This window comes from Ochotona princeps, chromosome X, assembly GCF_030435755.1.
Source record: "Ochotona princeps isolate mOchPri1 chromosome X, mOchPri1.hap1, whole genome shotgun sequence".
Taxonomy (NCBI): Eukaryota; Metazoa; Chordata; class Mammalia; order Lagomorpha; family Ochotonidae; genus Ochotona; species Ochotona princeps.
Genome location: NC_080865.1, coordinates 81886419 through 81900386, shown reverse-complemented (window position 1 = coordinate 81900386; position 13968 = coordinate 81886419). Strand labels below are relative to the sequence as shown.

At 42.8% G+C, this 13968-nt stretch overlaps 2 protein-coding genes across 5 annotated transcripts in view; one reads left to right on the top strand and one right to left on the bottom strand.

Annotated features, from left to right (window-relative positions):
- Positions 1–248: 248 nt before the first annotated feature.
- Positions 249–4826, top strand: C1GALT1C1 (C1GALT1 specific chaperone 1). 2 transcript variants are annotated; one of them, XM_004587659.3, is made up of 2 exons: positions 249–438; positions 3723–4826. In XM_004587659.3, exons 1-2 carry the CDS (start codon positions 433–435, stop codon positions 4683–4685), a joined length of 969 nt encoding a protein of 322 aa, XP_004587716.2. In that variant the 5' UTR covers positions 249–432; the 3' UTR covers positions 4686–4826. The 2 variants fall into 2 exon arrangements, with proteins under 2 accessions (XP_004587716.2, XP_012783170.1); XM_012927716.2 differs by having other exon boundaries at positions 249–503.
- Positions 4827–12047: 7221 nt separating this feature from the next.
- Positions 12048–13968, bottom strand: part of MCTS1 (MCTS1 re-initiation and release factor) — a 49112-nt gene continuing 47191 nt past the window's right edge. For all 3 annotated transcript variants that reach the window (XM_058659070.1, XM_058659071.1, XM_058659072.1), the window contains exons 6-7: positions 13537–13604; positions 12048–12252 (exon numbers count right to left, since the gene is read on the bottom strand). In XM_058659070.1, the coding sequence (XP_058515053.1) occupies positions 12171–12252; positions 13537–13604 (150 nt within the window). In that variant the 3' untranslated portion in view covers positions 12048–12170. The remainder of the gene's footprint in view (positions 12253–13536; positions 13605–13968) is intronic.

Below are 13968 nucleotides of genomic sequence, written 5' to 3'. Positions count from 1 at the left end.
ACAGGGAGTGAAATTCCTGGCTCTGAAGTGTCCCCACTAGCAAGCTGAGGAGGTAGGAGGTGTTAGCGAGACATAGGCACGCCTACCTCTTTGTGCGTCCCAGCCGCGGCAGGCCAGCGTGCGGGTCACGCCGGCCCGTCGCGTTCCTCTCAACTCACGAGGGGCGGGGCTAAGAGCGCGCTGCGTGCGCGCGGGCCGTCGTGACGTTTACGCGACCAACGGACTGACGCCCAACGACGGTTCCTCAAACCCCGCCCTCGCAACGCCCCCTTTTCGGCGTCGGCCTCCTGGCCCTCCCCCAGCCTGAGCGAGACCAACGAGAGGACACCACCTGCATCTAGAATAGCTCGACCAGGAGCGTAACCGAGTGGCGAGCAAACGTGGGAGGAAAGCCGTCTGCGGCTGCACTTTCGTGCTGTCGAACCATTCTAGATGCGGGTGAGTGCTGGGCCTTAGCCGCCCGCCCCAAGCGCACCCCGAGCGGTCCAACTCGTCTTCTCCGGGTGAGAAAGTTGGGCCCTAGCCCAGTCCCGACATGCTCCACTCCGAACGTCCGGGCAGGTGCAGGGGGAGGATTAGTGACCAGGGAGGCGCTCCCTAGGGCTTCTCAGTGAGGTACTGAGGCGATTCTCCATCTCACCTGTCTTCTCCATTTGCTCCTCCTTTTTGCATACTTCACCCCAACCACCTTAACCTTCTAAAAACGTTTAATGTCAACAAACATTTGAGTAGTTTCGTTTTTGTGCCCCTGTACATTTTTCCCTTCCGTGTCCAGTTTTGTTTCTCCTCTCCTCTGCACAAAATATGTATATCCCGGATTTGGGGGGGGGAATAAATATCTCCTTGGAATAATTTTATTTTATAAACTGAGTTTCAGTCAGTTTTTCGCAGACAGCAGTAGTATTGCCATCAGGAGAAATTCTCCATGTACGTATCTTGTAATCAGGTGGAAATACCTGTGACTTACATATCGGCCACAGATAATCATTATAATATAAAATGTCAAAATGCCTATACAAATGCATTTTACCGTGTAAGATTAAATTGTTTCTTGTCACTGCCCTTTTTCTTCTTGGGGCTCTATTTATAAATAGAGTTCTGTGAATAACACTGGAAAAATATCATGCCTCTTTCTCCACCGCCCCCCATTCAGGAATTATATTTGCCAATTGATTCCACTCCTTATTATTCTGATAGAAGTCTATTTCCATTTTCTCTTGGACAAAAGGAAGATGTTGGGTATAAAATGTCAATTTCAGCCAACATATCCTACGTTTTTTGTTTGTTTCTTTGTTTTTTGGTTTGTAGGAAACCAGAGTTATTCGATAAACACATTTATTAACTCTCAAAAAAGTATAATATGGTAGAGGCACCATGGCGGTTACTGTTCATTCATGGAAAACGCATTCAACTTGCTGTCGAGAGATCTGGTCTCTGGTTCACTTCCACATCAACTAGTTGCTTTTCCTGATGTGTGAAATGAGAGAAATTACAGTGGTGAGATTTGAATGCCTCTTTCAGCGTTGAAGAGACAGGAAACCTGTGCGGCATGGTAAACATTTGTGTGTATCGGACAGTGTGGGAATGTCAGCCGTTACCAGTGTAAGTGGGTAGCATACAGTTTTTTCAACAGTTGAATTTAATTTGGCTTTTCTTTTAGCTTATCATTAAAATAAAAAGTGTATACTTTCACCTTTGCGCTTCCCCCCACCCCAAAAGTACATTTGGAGGAATATATTCATTAGTATTCCCAGGTATGCCTTCATCAACTCACTTTCCATTCAAATAATTACTTTCATTTGGACTTTTATTATATCAAAACATGGGATACTATATCGTAAACAATTTAGGAACAAATCATAATTATGAATACAGTATTAATCAAAACGGTGAGTACAGGGCCCGACGGTGTGGCCTAGTGGCTAAAGTCCTCGCCTTGAACGCGCCGGGATCCCATATGGGCGCCGGTTCTAATCCCGGCAGCTCCACTTCCCATCCAGCTCCCTGCTTATGGCCTGGGAAGGCAGTTGAGGACGGCCCAAAGCTCTCTGTCTCTCCTCTGTATATCTGACTTTGTAATAAAAATAAATAAATCTTTAAAAAAAACCGTGAATACAAACAGATGATATTAATCTCAAACTTTGTTCAGATATACCTGAAATACCTAGGGGCAGCAGCTGTAAACTAAATAAAGCACTGTGTTGAAAATAGAAATGTCAACATAGATGCCCTTGGTGATTTGCCAGTTTTAGAATATTGTATATTAAAAATATATTTTTGGGCTTGGCAGTGTGGCCTGGTGGCTAAGGTCCTTGCCTTGATCCCATATGGCCGCTGGTTCTAATCCCGGCAGCTCCACTTCCTCTCTCTCCTCCTCTCAGTATATCTGACTTTGTAATAAAAATGGAATAAATCTTTAAAATATATATATATATATATTTTTAAAAGATTTACTTTATTTTTGTTGGAAAGTCAGATCTACACAGAGGAGGAGAGACAGAGAGGAAGATCTTCCATCTGATGATTCACTCCCCAGGTGAGCACAACGACCAATGCTCAGCCGGTCAGGAGCCAGGAGCTTCTTCCACGTCTCCCACATGAGTGCAGGGTCCTAAGGCCTGGGGCCATGCTCAATTGCTTTCTCAGGCCACAAGCAGGGAGCTAGATGGGTAGTGGGGCTACAAGGACACAAACCAGTGCCCATATAGGATTCTGGTGTGTGCAAGGCAAGGACTGTAGCTGCTAGGCTACTGCACCGGGCCCGTATATTAAAATTCTTGAGTAAGAACTAGGGATGAGGGCCCACCACAATGGCTTGACTGGCTAGTCTTGCCCTTGCAAGTGCCAGGATCCAATATGAACAAGGGTTTGTGTCCTGGTTGTTCCACTTCCCATCTCGATTCCTGCTTATGGCTTGGGAAAGTAGCAGAGGATGGCTGAAGTCCTTGGGACCCTGTGCGCACATGGAAGATTCAGAAGAAGCTCCTGAACTTCGGATCAGCTCAACTCTGACCATTGCAGCCATTTGGGGAGAGAACCAGTGGATGGAAGATCTCTGCTCTCCCCTGTAAATCTGCCTTTCCAATAAAAATATTTTTTTAAAAAATAGAATTCAAGATAAACACCCTATAGAACATTGGCTTCTAGGATTAATGTGTTTCCTTTAGTACTTTGTTGCTTGAATTCTCATAAATGAAATGGTTCCAGTTTATACTGAACATATGCCATTGGAAGTAAAGAACCTGAGAGTCTCTCAAACTATGTGCAGCAAACCTGATTTCATGCTCAGGAACTCTTTTATTTATTTTTTTCAGATTTATTTTTACTGCAAAGTCAGATATGCAGAGAGGAGGAGAGACAGAGAGGAAGATATTCCGTCCAATGATCCACTCCCCAAGCAGCCACAATGGCCACAGCTAAGCCAATCCGAAGCCAGGTGTCATGAGCTCTTCTGGGTCGCTCACACGGGTGCAGCCTTTCAGCCATCCTCTATGCTTTCCCAGGTCACAAGCAGGGAGCTGGATGGGAAGTGTGGCTGCTGGGATTAGAACCGGTACCCATATGGTATCCTGGCACATGCAAGGTGAGGACTTTAGCTGCTAGGCAATGGAGCTGGGCCCTTAGGAACTCTTTTGTATTGTTAATAAGACATATAAGGAATACCAAATCAAATTCTAATCTTTTCCTATTATGTATATTAAGATTCTTTTTCTTCTTTATAGGAAAAAATGCTTTCTGAAAGCAGCTCATTTTTGAAGGGTGTGATGCTCGGAAGCATTTTCTGTGTTTTTACCACTATGCTGGGACACGTTGGAATTGGCCTTGGAAACAGAATGCACCACCATGAGCATCATCATCTCCAACCTCCTAACAAAGAAGATATCTTGAAAATTTCAGAGAATGAACGCATGGAACTCAGTAAAAACTTTCGGGTGTACTGTATTATCCTCGTAAAACCCAAAGATGTTAGCCTTTGGGCTGCAGTGAAAGAGACTTGGACCAAACATTGTGACAAAGCAGAGTTCTTTAGTTCCGAAAATGTTAAAGTGTTTGAATCGATTAATGTGGAAACAGATGACTTGTGGTTAATGATGAGAAGAGCTTATAAATATGCCTTTGATAAGTACAGCAACCAGTACAACTGGTTTTTCCTTGCACGCCCCACTACATTTGCTATTATTGAAAACCTTAAATATTTTTTGTTAAAAAAGGATCCATCACAGCCTTTTTATCTAGGCCATGCTATTAAATCTGGGGACTTTGAATATGTGAGTGTGGAAGGAGGAATTGTCTTGAGTATAGAATCAATGAAAAGACTTAACAGCCTTCTAGAAATTCCAGATAAGTGTCCTGAACAGGGTGGGATGATTTGGAAGATATCGGAAGATAGGCAGTTAGCAATGTGCCTGAACAATGCTGGAGTGGTTGCAGAAAATGCAGAAGATGCTGATGGAAAAGATGTATTTAATACCAAGTCTGTTGGCCTTTTTATTAAAGAGGCAATGAATAATCATCCTAACCAAGTAGTAGAAGGATGTTGTTCAGATACAGCTGTTACTTTTAATGGACTGACACCCAATCAAATGCATGTGATGATGTATGGTGTATACCGTCTTAGGGCATTTGGGCATATTTTCAATGATGCCTTGGTTTTCTTACCTCCAAATGGTTCTGACAATGACTGAGAAATGAACATGTGTATAATCATTGTATAGGATACGTATCATTACTATTTGTGGTAATGACTGCATATCTAATACAGCAGTGTGCTCCTTCTTTACTTTGGTGTCACTGGTTTAATATTGCATTAAATAGTTCATTTTGAAGTAAGTGGTATTTGTTTTTCTTGAAACATGTATATAAATCATTTGCAAAGTTCAGGTACACCACTTCCAAGCCAGCTTTCCACTAATGCACGTACACGTGATGGCTGAAGAATTTGGGTCCCTGCCACACATGTGGCAGATCCAGATGGACTTCCTGGCTTCAGTCAGGCCCAGCCCTGGTGGCTGTGGGCTTCTGGGTGGTGAACCTGCAAGTGGATGGTCTCCCACTCCGTGTGTCTGTGTGTGTGCGTGTGTGTCATTTTGCTTTTCAAATTTGTTTTTTAAAAATTAGAAATGAGGCTAACGTCAAGATGCCACCTGCAATGCCAGCATTCCCCATGAGCACTGAGTTTGAGTCCTGACTTCCCCACTTCTAATCCAGCTCCCTGATAAATGACATCGGAAAGGAGCAGAATATGGCCAGAGTGTGTGGGCCCTGCCATGTAGATGGGAGACCTGGACAAAGCTCTTGGGTCCTGGCTTCCACCTGACCCAGCACTTGTAATTATGGCCATTTACGGAGTGAACTAGTGAGTGGGAGATCTTTGTCTTTCTCTTCTCTCTCTAGCTCTGATCTTCCATCCACTGGCTCACCCCACAAATGGCCACAATGGCCACAGCCAAGAGTCTTTGAAGCCAGGAGCCAGGAGCTTCTTCTGTGTCTCCCACATGAGTGCAGAGTCCCAAGGACTTGGGCCATCCTTTACTGCTTTCCCAGGCTATAACCAGAATCTGTATGGGAAGTGGTGCAGCCGGGGTACAAACCGGTGCCTATGTAAGACACCAGTGCTTACAGAAGGAGGATTAGCCTGATGAGCCACTGCACAAATCCCAAAGCTGACTTGCATGCATTCATGCCTGGGTGGATATGTGACTAGCATATTTCTAAAAGTTAACTTTCTTTTGGCATTTAAGTAAATTCAAAAATATTTTGTAGCTTACCCTGAATATTCAAAATTAACTTTGAAATAACCATACTCAATAATTCCAATATCAAATATCTTTTTCAACTATTTAAAGTAAGTTGGAAAGATACCTTGTGTGTAAAGTATGAAATTATGTGTCTCTGGGATTTCTACCTTAACAATAACATCATTTTACACTTGATCTTAGCCAAAAGACCGAAAAGCGATAAAAAACCACTTTTATGGGCCTGGCAGCGTGGCCTAGCGGCTAAAGTCCTCGCCTTGAATGCCCTGGGATCCCATATGGGCGCCAGTTCTAATCCCGGCAGCTCCACTTCCCATCCAGCTCCCTGCTTGTGGCCTGGGAAAGCAGCCGAGGACGGCCCAATGCATTGGGACACTGCACCCGCATGGGAGACCCGGAGGAGGTTCCGGGTTCCCGGCATCGGATCGGCGCGCATCAGCCCGTTGCGGCTCACTTGGGGAGTGAATCATCGGACGGAAGATCTTCCTCTCTGTCTCTCCTCCTCTGTGTATATCTGGCTGTAATAAAAAATGAATAAATCTTTAAAAAAAAAAAACCACTTTTATGCATGTGGAGTTTTACAATTCCTCTTGTATCTATTATTTATCAACTAAACACTAGACTTAGTGCTTTTTGTAAAGCAGAAGGAGCCCAAACTCATGATTTATTATAGGAGTCAAATAATCATTTCATGTAAGCTTTACATCAGCAATAAGACAAACCATACTTTATTAGTAGTATATGGTAGTCCATTTGTTTTAAAAGTTCTGGCTTTGATAAATTCTTCAATCCATATAATTCCCATCTGTTTAGTTCTCACTGATTCCACAAAAGACATTTAGGTACTGGTGCTGTGGTATAGTGCGTTAAGCTGTCACCTGTAATGCTGGCATCCCACGTGGGTGTCAGTCTGTGTCCCAAGTGCTTGGGACCCTGTGCCCACGTAGAAAACCTGGGAGTTACTTCAACCTGGCCTAGTGATTTGGGGAGTGAACCAGCAGATGGAAGATCTTTCCCTCTCTTTTCTATATAATTCTGCGTTTCAAATAAATTTAAATAAAATTTAAAGGACAAGAAAAGCCACACTGGCTATTCTGTTACTTTGGAAACTTGGTAAAAGCTCTGATAAGGGGGTCCTCACCTTGCACGTGCCAGGATCCCATATGGGTGCCGGTTGGTGCCCCGACTGCTTTTCTTCCAGATCCCTACTTGTGGTCTAGTAAAGCAGTAGAGAATGGCTCAGTAATTTGGGACCCTGCACCCCTATGGGAGACCCAGAAGCTCTTATTTCCTGACTTCGGACTGGCTCAGCTCAAGCCGTTGTGGCCACTTGGAAAATGAACAAGTGGGTGGGAGATCTTTTGGTCTCTCCTTTCTGTAAATCTGATCTGCCTTTCCAATAGAGAAACTTTCAAAATAATCTTAAATATATATATATATAGGTTCTGGAAGAAAGAGGACTTAAGACACCAGGGACAGGTATTTAACCGAGTATTTAAGACAGCTTTTGACATGCCTCAGTCCCATAGTCCTGGATTTGCGTTCTGACTCCTCCCAATTCAGTTTCAGGAAGTAGCAGTTGATGGCCCAAGTAGCCCAATCACTTCAAACCACAGGGGAGACCTGGGTTGAGTTTCTGGCTTCTGGTTTAGCTTAAACCAGGCCTGAATGTTTACAGGTATTTGGTTAGTGAACTAGTGGACAGAAAACTCTCAGGTGAACTTTTTTTTTCTTTTAAAAAGTTTTTTATTGGAAAGTCAGATAGTAAGAGAGGAGGAGAGACAGAGAGGAAGCTCTTCTGCTCACAGATTCATTTCCCAAGTGACTGCAACAGCTGGAGCTGAGCCAATCCGAAGCCAGGAACCAGGAGCTTCTTCCAGGTCTCCCACATGGGTGCAGGGTCCCAAGCCTTTGGGCCATCCTCAACTGCTTTCCCAGGCCACAGGGAGGGTGTTGGATGGGAAGCAGGCTTCTTCTGGTACACAAACAGGCGCCCAAATGGGATCCCACCACGTGTAAGACAAGGACTTGAGCCACTAGGCTACCACGCCAAGCCCCCAGGTAATCTAAGACTCAGATTTTAGATTGAGAGGATGGCTGCCCTAAACATGACAGGTATGTATTAAGAAAAAGGGCTTTGGGGGCCGGCATGGTGCCCAGCAGACTACCCATCCACCCTATAGCACCAGCACACCGTGTGTCATGTTCTGGCTGCTCCACTTCTTGGCCAGCTCTCTGCTATGGACTGGGAAAGCAACAGAGGATACCTCAAGTTCTCAGGACTCTGCACCCACGTAGGACATCCAGGAGCAGCTCCTTCCTCCCAGCTTCAGACTGGGGAAACTTTGGCTTTTGCAGCCATTTGAGGAGTAATCAGTGGATGGAAGACCTCTGCCTCTTCTCTAACTCTACCTCTCAAATAAAAAATTAAAAAAAAAATCTTTACAAAAAATTAGGCCCTTCACCTAGTGAAGTCACTAATAGAGACATCCACTAAGTATCCAATATACTGAATAAACGAGAATATTCTAATTGTTAAAATACCAGTTCAGTATCACCTAAGCCAAAGACAAAAACCTGGCTTCATGGAAAAGCTCAGCACCGAAATTGTTCCCATCCTTAACATCCTAAAGTTTTTGCCTTCCAAAGGAAGCTTCCGGGGTACTGCCTGCTCTCCATCTCAGTGTCATATGTGAGCTAAATGAGTAATACCACTTTTCAAAAATTAAAATACATGTATATTATTTTTAGCAATATATTTTATTTAAATTTATAAAAAGCTCCCAATAGTAAGCAACAGGAAGAAATTACTTTACATTTTTTATTAAGTGTTGGAAATTCAGTCTGTGTTTTACAGTTCATTTCTTCTAAAAGTTGCATTTATTTTTTCTTTTTCTTGAATGCAACAGAAACAAAAACCTGCATTTAACAGGCACGTCCACCTCCTTGTAGAAGGCAAATCACTGGATCATCTTTCCTAAAATCAAACCTTTGGATCCACAGCAAAATAGATTGGACTAGACCCTTTGACTTTTCTTCTTTTGAGTTACAACTGAAACAAAACCGTTTCTGTCACTACTGTTAATACTGACTACTGTTTTTCTCCAACTATCTTCAAAGCACCAGCTTGTCCTGCCTTTGTATATTATACTCTACACTCTTATTGCCCCACATCATAACTACTCTCCCTTTTTCACCCATTCCTAAAGACCTAACTGGCATAACCTTTAAAACATTCAGAAATCACCTGGTTTGCAGATGATAAATAAAAAGTCTAGAACTCAGGGCTGGATTCAATTTCAAATGGTTATCCTAACATAGCCTGATGTTTAAGAGGAAAATAAACATTCGCAAAGTAGCACAAATAGAACTGTTCAAGCATCCCACTTACTCAAAACAATTTTTTTTCACTGTGCAAAGAGGGTTGCCAATTTATATTTCTCTCCATAATTCTAACAACTGGTAATTTGATTGTGGGCCAAGATTAACACTGTCTGAAATGCATGGGGCCAGCGTGATGGCTCAATTGGCTAATCTTTCCCTTGCAAGCACCAGGATGCAATACGGGTGCAAATTCATGTCCCAACTTCTATACTTCCCATTCAGCTCCCTGCTTATGCCCTGAAAAAGCAGTAGAGGACAGCCCAAGGCCTGTGACCCTGCATCTGCATGGGAGACCCAGAAGCTCTTGGCTCCTGCCTTTGGATCAAATCAGCTCCAACCACTGTGGCCAGTTGGGGAGGGAACTCCCCAAGCAGATGGAAGATCTTTCTATCTCTCCTTCTCTCTGTAAATCTGACTTTCCAATAAAAAGAAAAAGAAGAAATACGTGGAGAGAGTTCTTCGCAGTTAGGCAGAGCTAGGTTCAAATTCTAGACTGACCACTAATTAGCTATATATCTTCAAGAAACTTGCCTAGACTCTGAGCCTTGGTTTCCTCATTTGCAAAATGATGACCAAAATCTATCTCACAAAATCATTGTAAAAACTAAGCAAGATACGTAAGTAAAACTTGATCAAATAGGCATTCAACAAATGTTATTTTCCTTTCCCTCCTACTCATTTGATCAAGGCTAGTTAGTATTCTAAACAGCTAAATATGTATCAATCCATTATTAAACATCTTGGCAAAATATTAAAATACTGATGTGAATTAACATCACATCGATTTGAATATTCAAATTCACAGGGAAATTTTTTAGATGGATAGTTTTCAGATAACATCTGTACATGTAATTTGTGACATGTAAGTAGCTTTATAATATACATCTTTAAAAATAGCTTTTTAATATACCTCTCAAAGGAGAAAGTCACAAACTGTTTCAGGAACATCAGCCTGGAACATTTGGAACATGTTCCCCTTGCACCCCCCCAAAAAAAAATCCACATTATTTGAGCCCAAACTTCCCAGACTGCTATAGTTTCCCATCTCCTCTAATCAAGACACTTCTATCAACAAGACACCACTGTTCAAGTAATGCACCTGGGCGCTGGACACAGTCTGGCAACACCCAGAAGCCAGTGGGGCCATGAGCGTTCTTTTAAATCTCTGCATTTGGGTGCAAGAAAGTAGAATTCATTCATGGACCCCTTTTCATTTTACAAACTACAGAAAATTAATCCTGTAAAGCAATGTAAGTGCAATATAAGCATTGAAGTTTTTAATAACATGTTAACAGCTACTAGTAAAACAGAATGAAGAAATGCCAGTGAAAACTATTTTCTAGTCCTAACGCTTTTTCAAAACTGCTTAGGCAATATTAATTTTACTGCTTTGATAGCCACTATTCCCCTTAAATGAAGCAGTATCTTCCCTGTATTCAAGTACATTTCAAGTTGAGATTTCTGAAACCTAATGCTTACACATGCAAACTTTAGAAACAACTCAGTCACACAAAGGCATACTTTTTCCTAATCCTGGATAAGCCAGCTCTCCAAGAAATGCTCCAGAGCCCAGAAGACAAAAACTGCCACCCAACCTTCTTACACTGAGCAACGGAGTCCAGAGGCCTAAGGGAAGACTGCGTTATTTCAAAATCCACCTTTAAATACAATACTACAAAAACTAATGCAAATAGTTATCTAGACTAAGAAGCGCATTAAAAACTTCCAGTTCGTGAGAAACTAAAAATGAGTTTCAACACAGTATACAGAAACATATTTCGTTCCCTACTGTTAGGGGAGTAAAAGTAGAAGTATACACTACTTTCAGGCCTGGCGGCATGGCCTAGTGGGTAAAGTCCTTACCTTGAACGCACTGGGATCCCAATGTGGGTGCAGGTTCTAATCCTGGCAGCCCTGCTTCCCATCTGGCTCCCTGCCTGTGCCCTGGGAAAGGAGCTGAGGACGGCCTAGAGCCTTGGCACCCTGTGCCCGTGTGGGAGACCCAGAGGAGGCCCCTGGCTTCAGATTGGCGCAGCTCTGGCTGTTGCGACCACGTGGGGAATGAATCAATGGACGGGAGATCTTTCTCTCTGTCTCTCCTCCTCACTGTATATCTGACTTTCCAATAAAACAAAAATAAATCTTTAAAGAAAAAGAAGTATGGGCCTGGCGGCGTGGCCTAGCGGCTGAAGTCCTCACCTTGAAAGCCCCGGGATCCCATATGGGCGCCGGTTCTAATCTCGGCAGCTCCACTTCCCATCCAGCTCCCTGCTTGTGGCCTGGGAAAGCAGTTGAGGACGGCTCAATGGGTTGGGACCCTGCACCCGTGTGGGAGACCCGGAAGAGGTTCCAGGTTCCTGGCATCGGATCGGCGCGCACCAGCCGTTGCGCCTCACTTGGGGAGTGAATCATCGGACGGAAGATCTTCCTCTCTGTCTCTCCTTTCTGTATATCTGACTTTGTAATAAAATAAATAAATCTTTAAAAAAAACATGAGAAATACAGATGAAATAAGATTGACTGAAGCTGGGTAAAGAAAGAAATGTCTATTTTATTATTCCCCATACTTTTTTATTCAGATTTTCCCATAATGAAAAGTTAAACATATACCCACACCCACACAGACATACAACAGAATGGGCACTACTGGCTGACCTGGGGAAATAGAATAAAATTTCCAGTCTAGCTTTAAGCACCATTAATTAGACATATTTTTCTAGGGGGTCCACCATAAAACCGACAAGTCCACGTCTCAAGTCCTACCTTCATCTGATACTATTAGCCTAAGAAAAACCTTTAAGTTATCTGGTTAGTTACTTCTCAGATACTTTTTCATGTCCAAACTTGCTACCCAATTTTACTTTGCATTTAAGAAAAATTAAGACAACTTGTGAAGCTAACTAAATGTAAGCATCTGGAGAATTTATTCAGCATCGCCACAGAGACATTGTCTTCATGCTGTCACACACACATACAAGCAAAGATACAGCACAATGTCCATACTCAGCGCAAGTGCATTCCTTCTGAGGCTTATTTATACGTCTTCATATGCCACAGTCCATCATTTAAATAATGGATATTTTCGATGCCAATTCCTTTGTTGACTTTCTCACTGCAGAAAGGAAGAAAACATTTGATTCATTTCTATGGGTTCATTCGTGGTAAACATAATCCAAGTGCACTGCCAATTTTTTATAACTCTAGAGCCACATTAGGGAATTTACTGCTATTACACTTACATTAATCATATCAAACCACATCACTGTTACAGTTTCAGATTTAAAGTTATTTTAGCAACCTAGGGCCAAGGAGCAGGCATTTCGCATAGCAGTTAAAATGGTGATTGGGATGCCCAATGCCAAACTGGAGTTCGTGGGTTTCAATCCTGGCTCCCGATTCCAGGGTACTGCTAATGCAGATCCTGGAGCTTCGCAGCTGATGGCCCTGCCCACCCGCGGCAGGCCTGGATTCAGTGTCTCTCTCAGCCCTGGCCACTGTGGGAATTTGGGAAGTGAATTAGAAGACGGGAGCATTTCTGCGCATTTCAAATCAATAAAATCAATGCAAATTTAATGAAATAGTGGATCCATAGAAGTAATATCAGCAGCACACTAGGGAAATACGAAATTATAACATTAACTCTAAAATAAAAAACAACTAATTATCAAATGCATTCAAGAGTTTTTAACATTACCTCACTTTTGATATCGTTAATGGTTCACTGATATTTTACATTTGTTACAGCACAAGATCAGAAAATTATGTGGTGCTGAACGTCTGGGTATAAAAATTTAGTACTGTGGCATGGCAAGTCAAGTCAAGACCTACAGAGCCAACATCCCATACAGCATTGATTCAAGCCCTGGCTGCTCTACTTTCAGTCCAGCTCCCTACTAAAGTGGGGAAGAAATGACTCAGGTGGGAGACCTGGGAGAACCTCCTGGCCCCTGACGTCAGACTAGCCCAGCTCTGGCCACTGAGATCATTTGGCAGTGAACCAGCATATTAAACATTTCTCTCTGTCTCTCTAACTCTGCCTTTCAAACAAACAATTTTTTTTTTTAAGTACAAGACATTTTACCCCTCCAAACTTAAAAACATACTAAAAAAAATCCTAAATTATCACCTACTTACAGACAAAGGTACGCTGGCACATGGGTTTTTTTTTGGGGGGGGGGAGGAAGTCCTTTTCAGATAACTTAAGAAAGAATGCAGTTCTGAGGACAAACCAGATTTCAAGTTTCCTATTTGTTAGGAAAAATTTAAAAATGAGGTTTCTGTGCTTAGAAATGTTTAAGACGTGGTATGGACGAGAGCAAATTCCACCTGTAATTCTGATCTTCCTCAGTTGACTACCAATATCTCAAGAGTTAAGGGGACCTAAAAGGAGACTTACATGTCTTCTGCCGACATCTTCATGACTCCAACACAGAGAGCATGCTGTTTCCCTTCGGCCATGATTGCCTGCAAACACGTAGCTAAGGAAACTATTTACCAAAATGCCTTGTAAGGGAGGGAAGGCTGTCAGTGATCTCTCTGCATCCATCTATGTCCTCTCCTGGACAACTCACATTTTAAAGTCAAGGACGTAGCACTGTCTTGGTTGCACTGTAGTCAATAAATGGTAAATCTATGATTCTAATGATTTTGTTTCAGTTCAAATGTCAATAATATAGCACCGGGCCCAGTGCGATAGCCTAGTGGCTAAAGTCCTCGCCTTGAATGCGCCAGAATCCCATATGAATGCCAGTTCTAGTCCTGGCGGCCCCGCTTCCCATCCAGCTCCCTGCTTGTGGTCTGGGAAAGCAGTCGAGGATGGCCCAAAGCC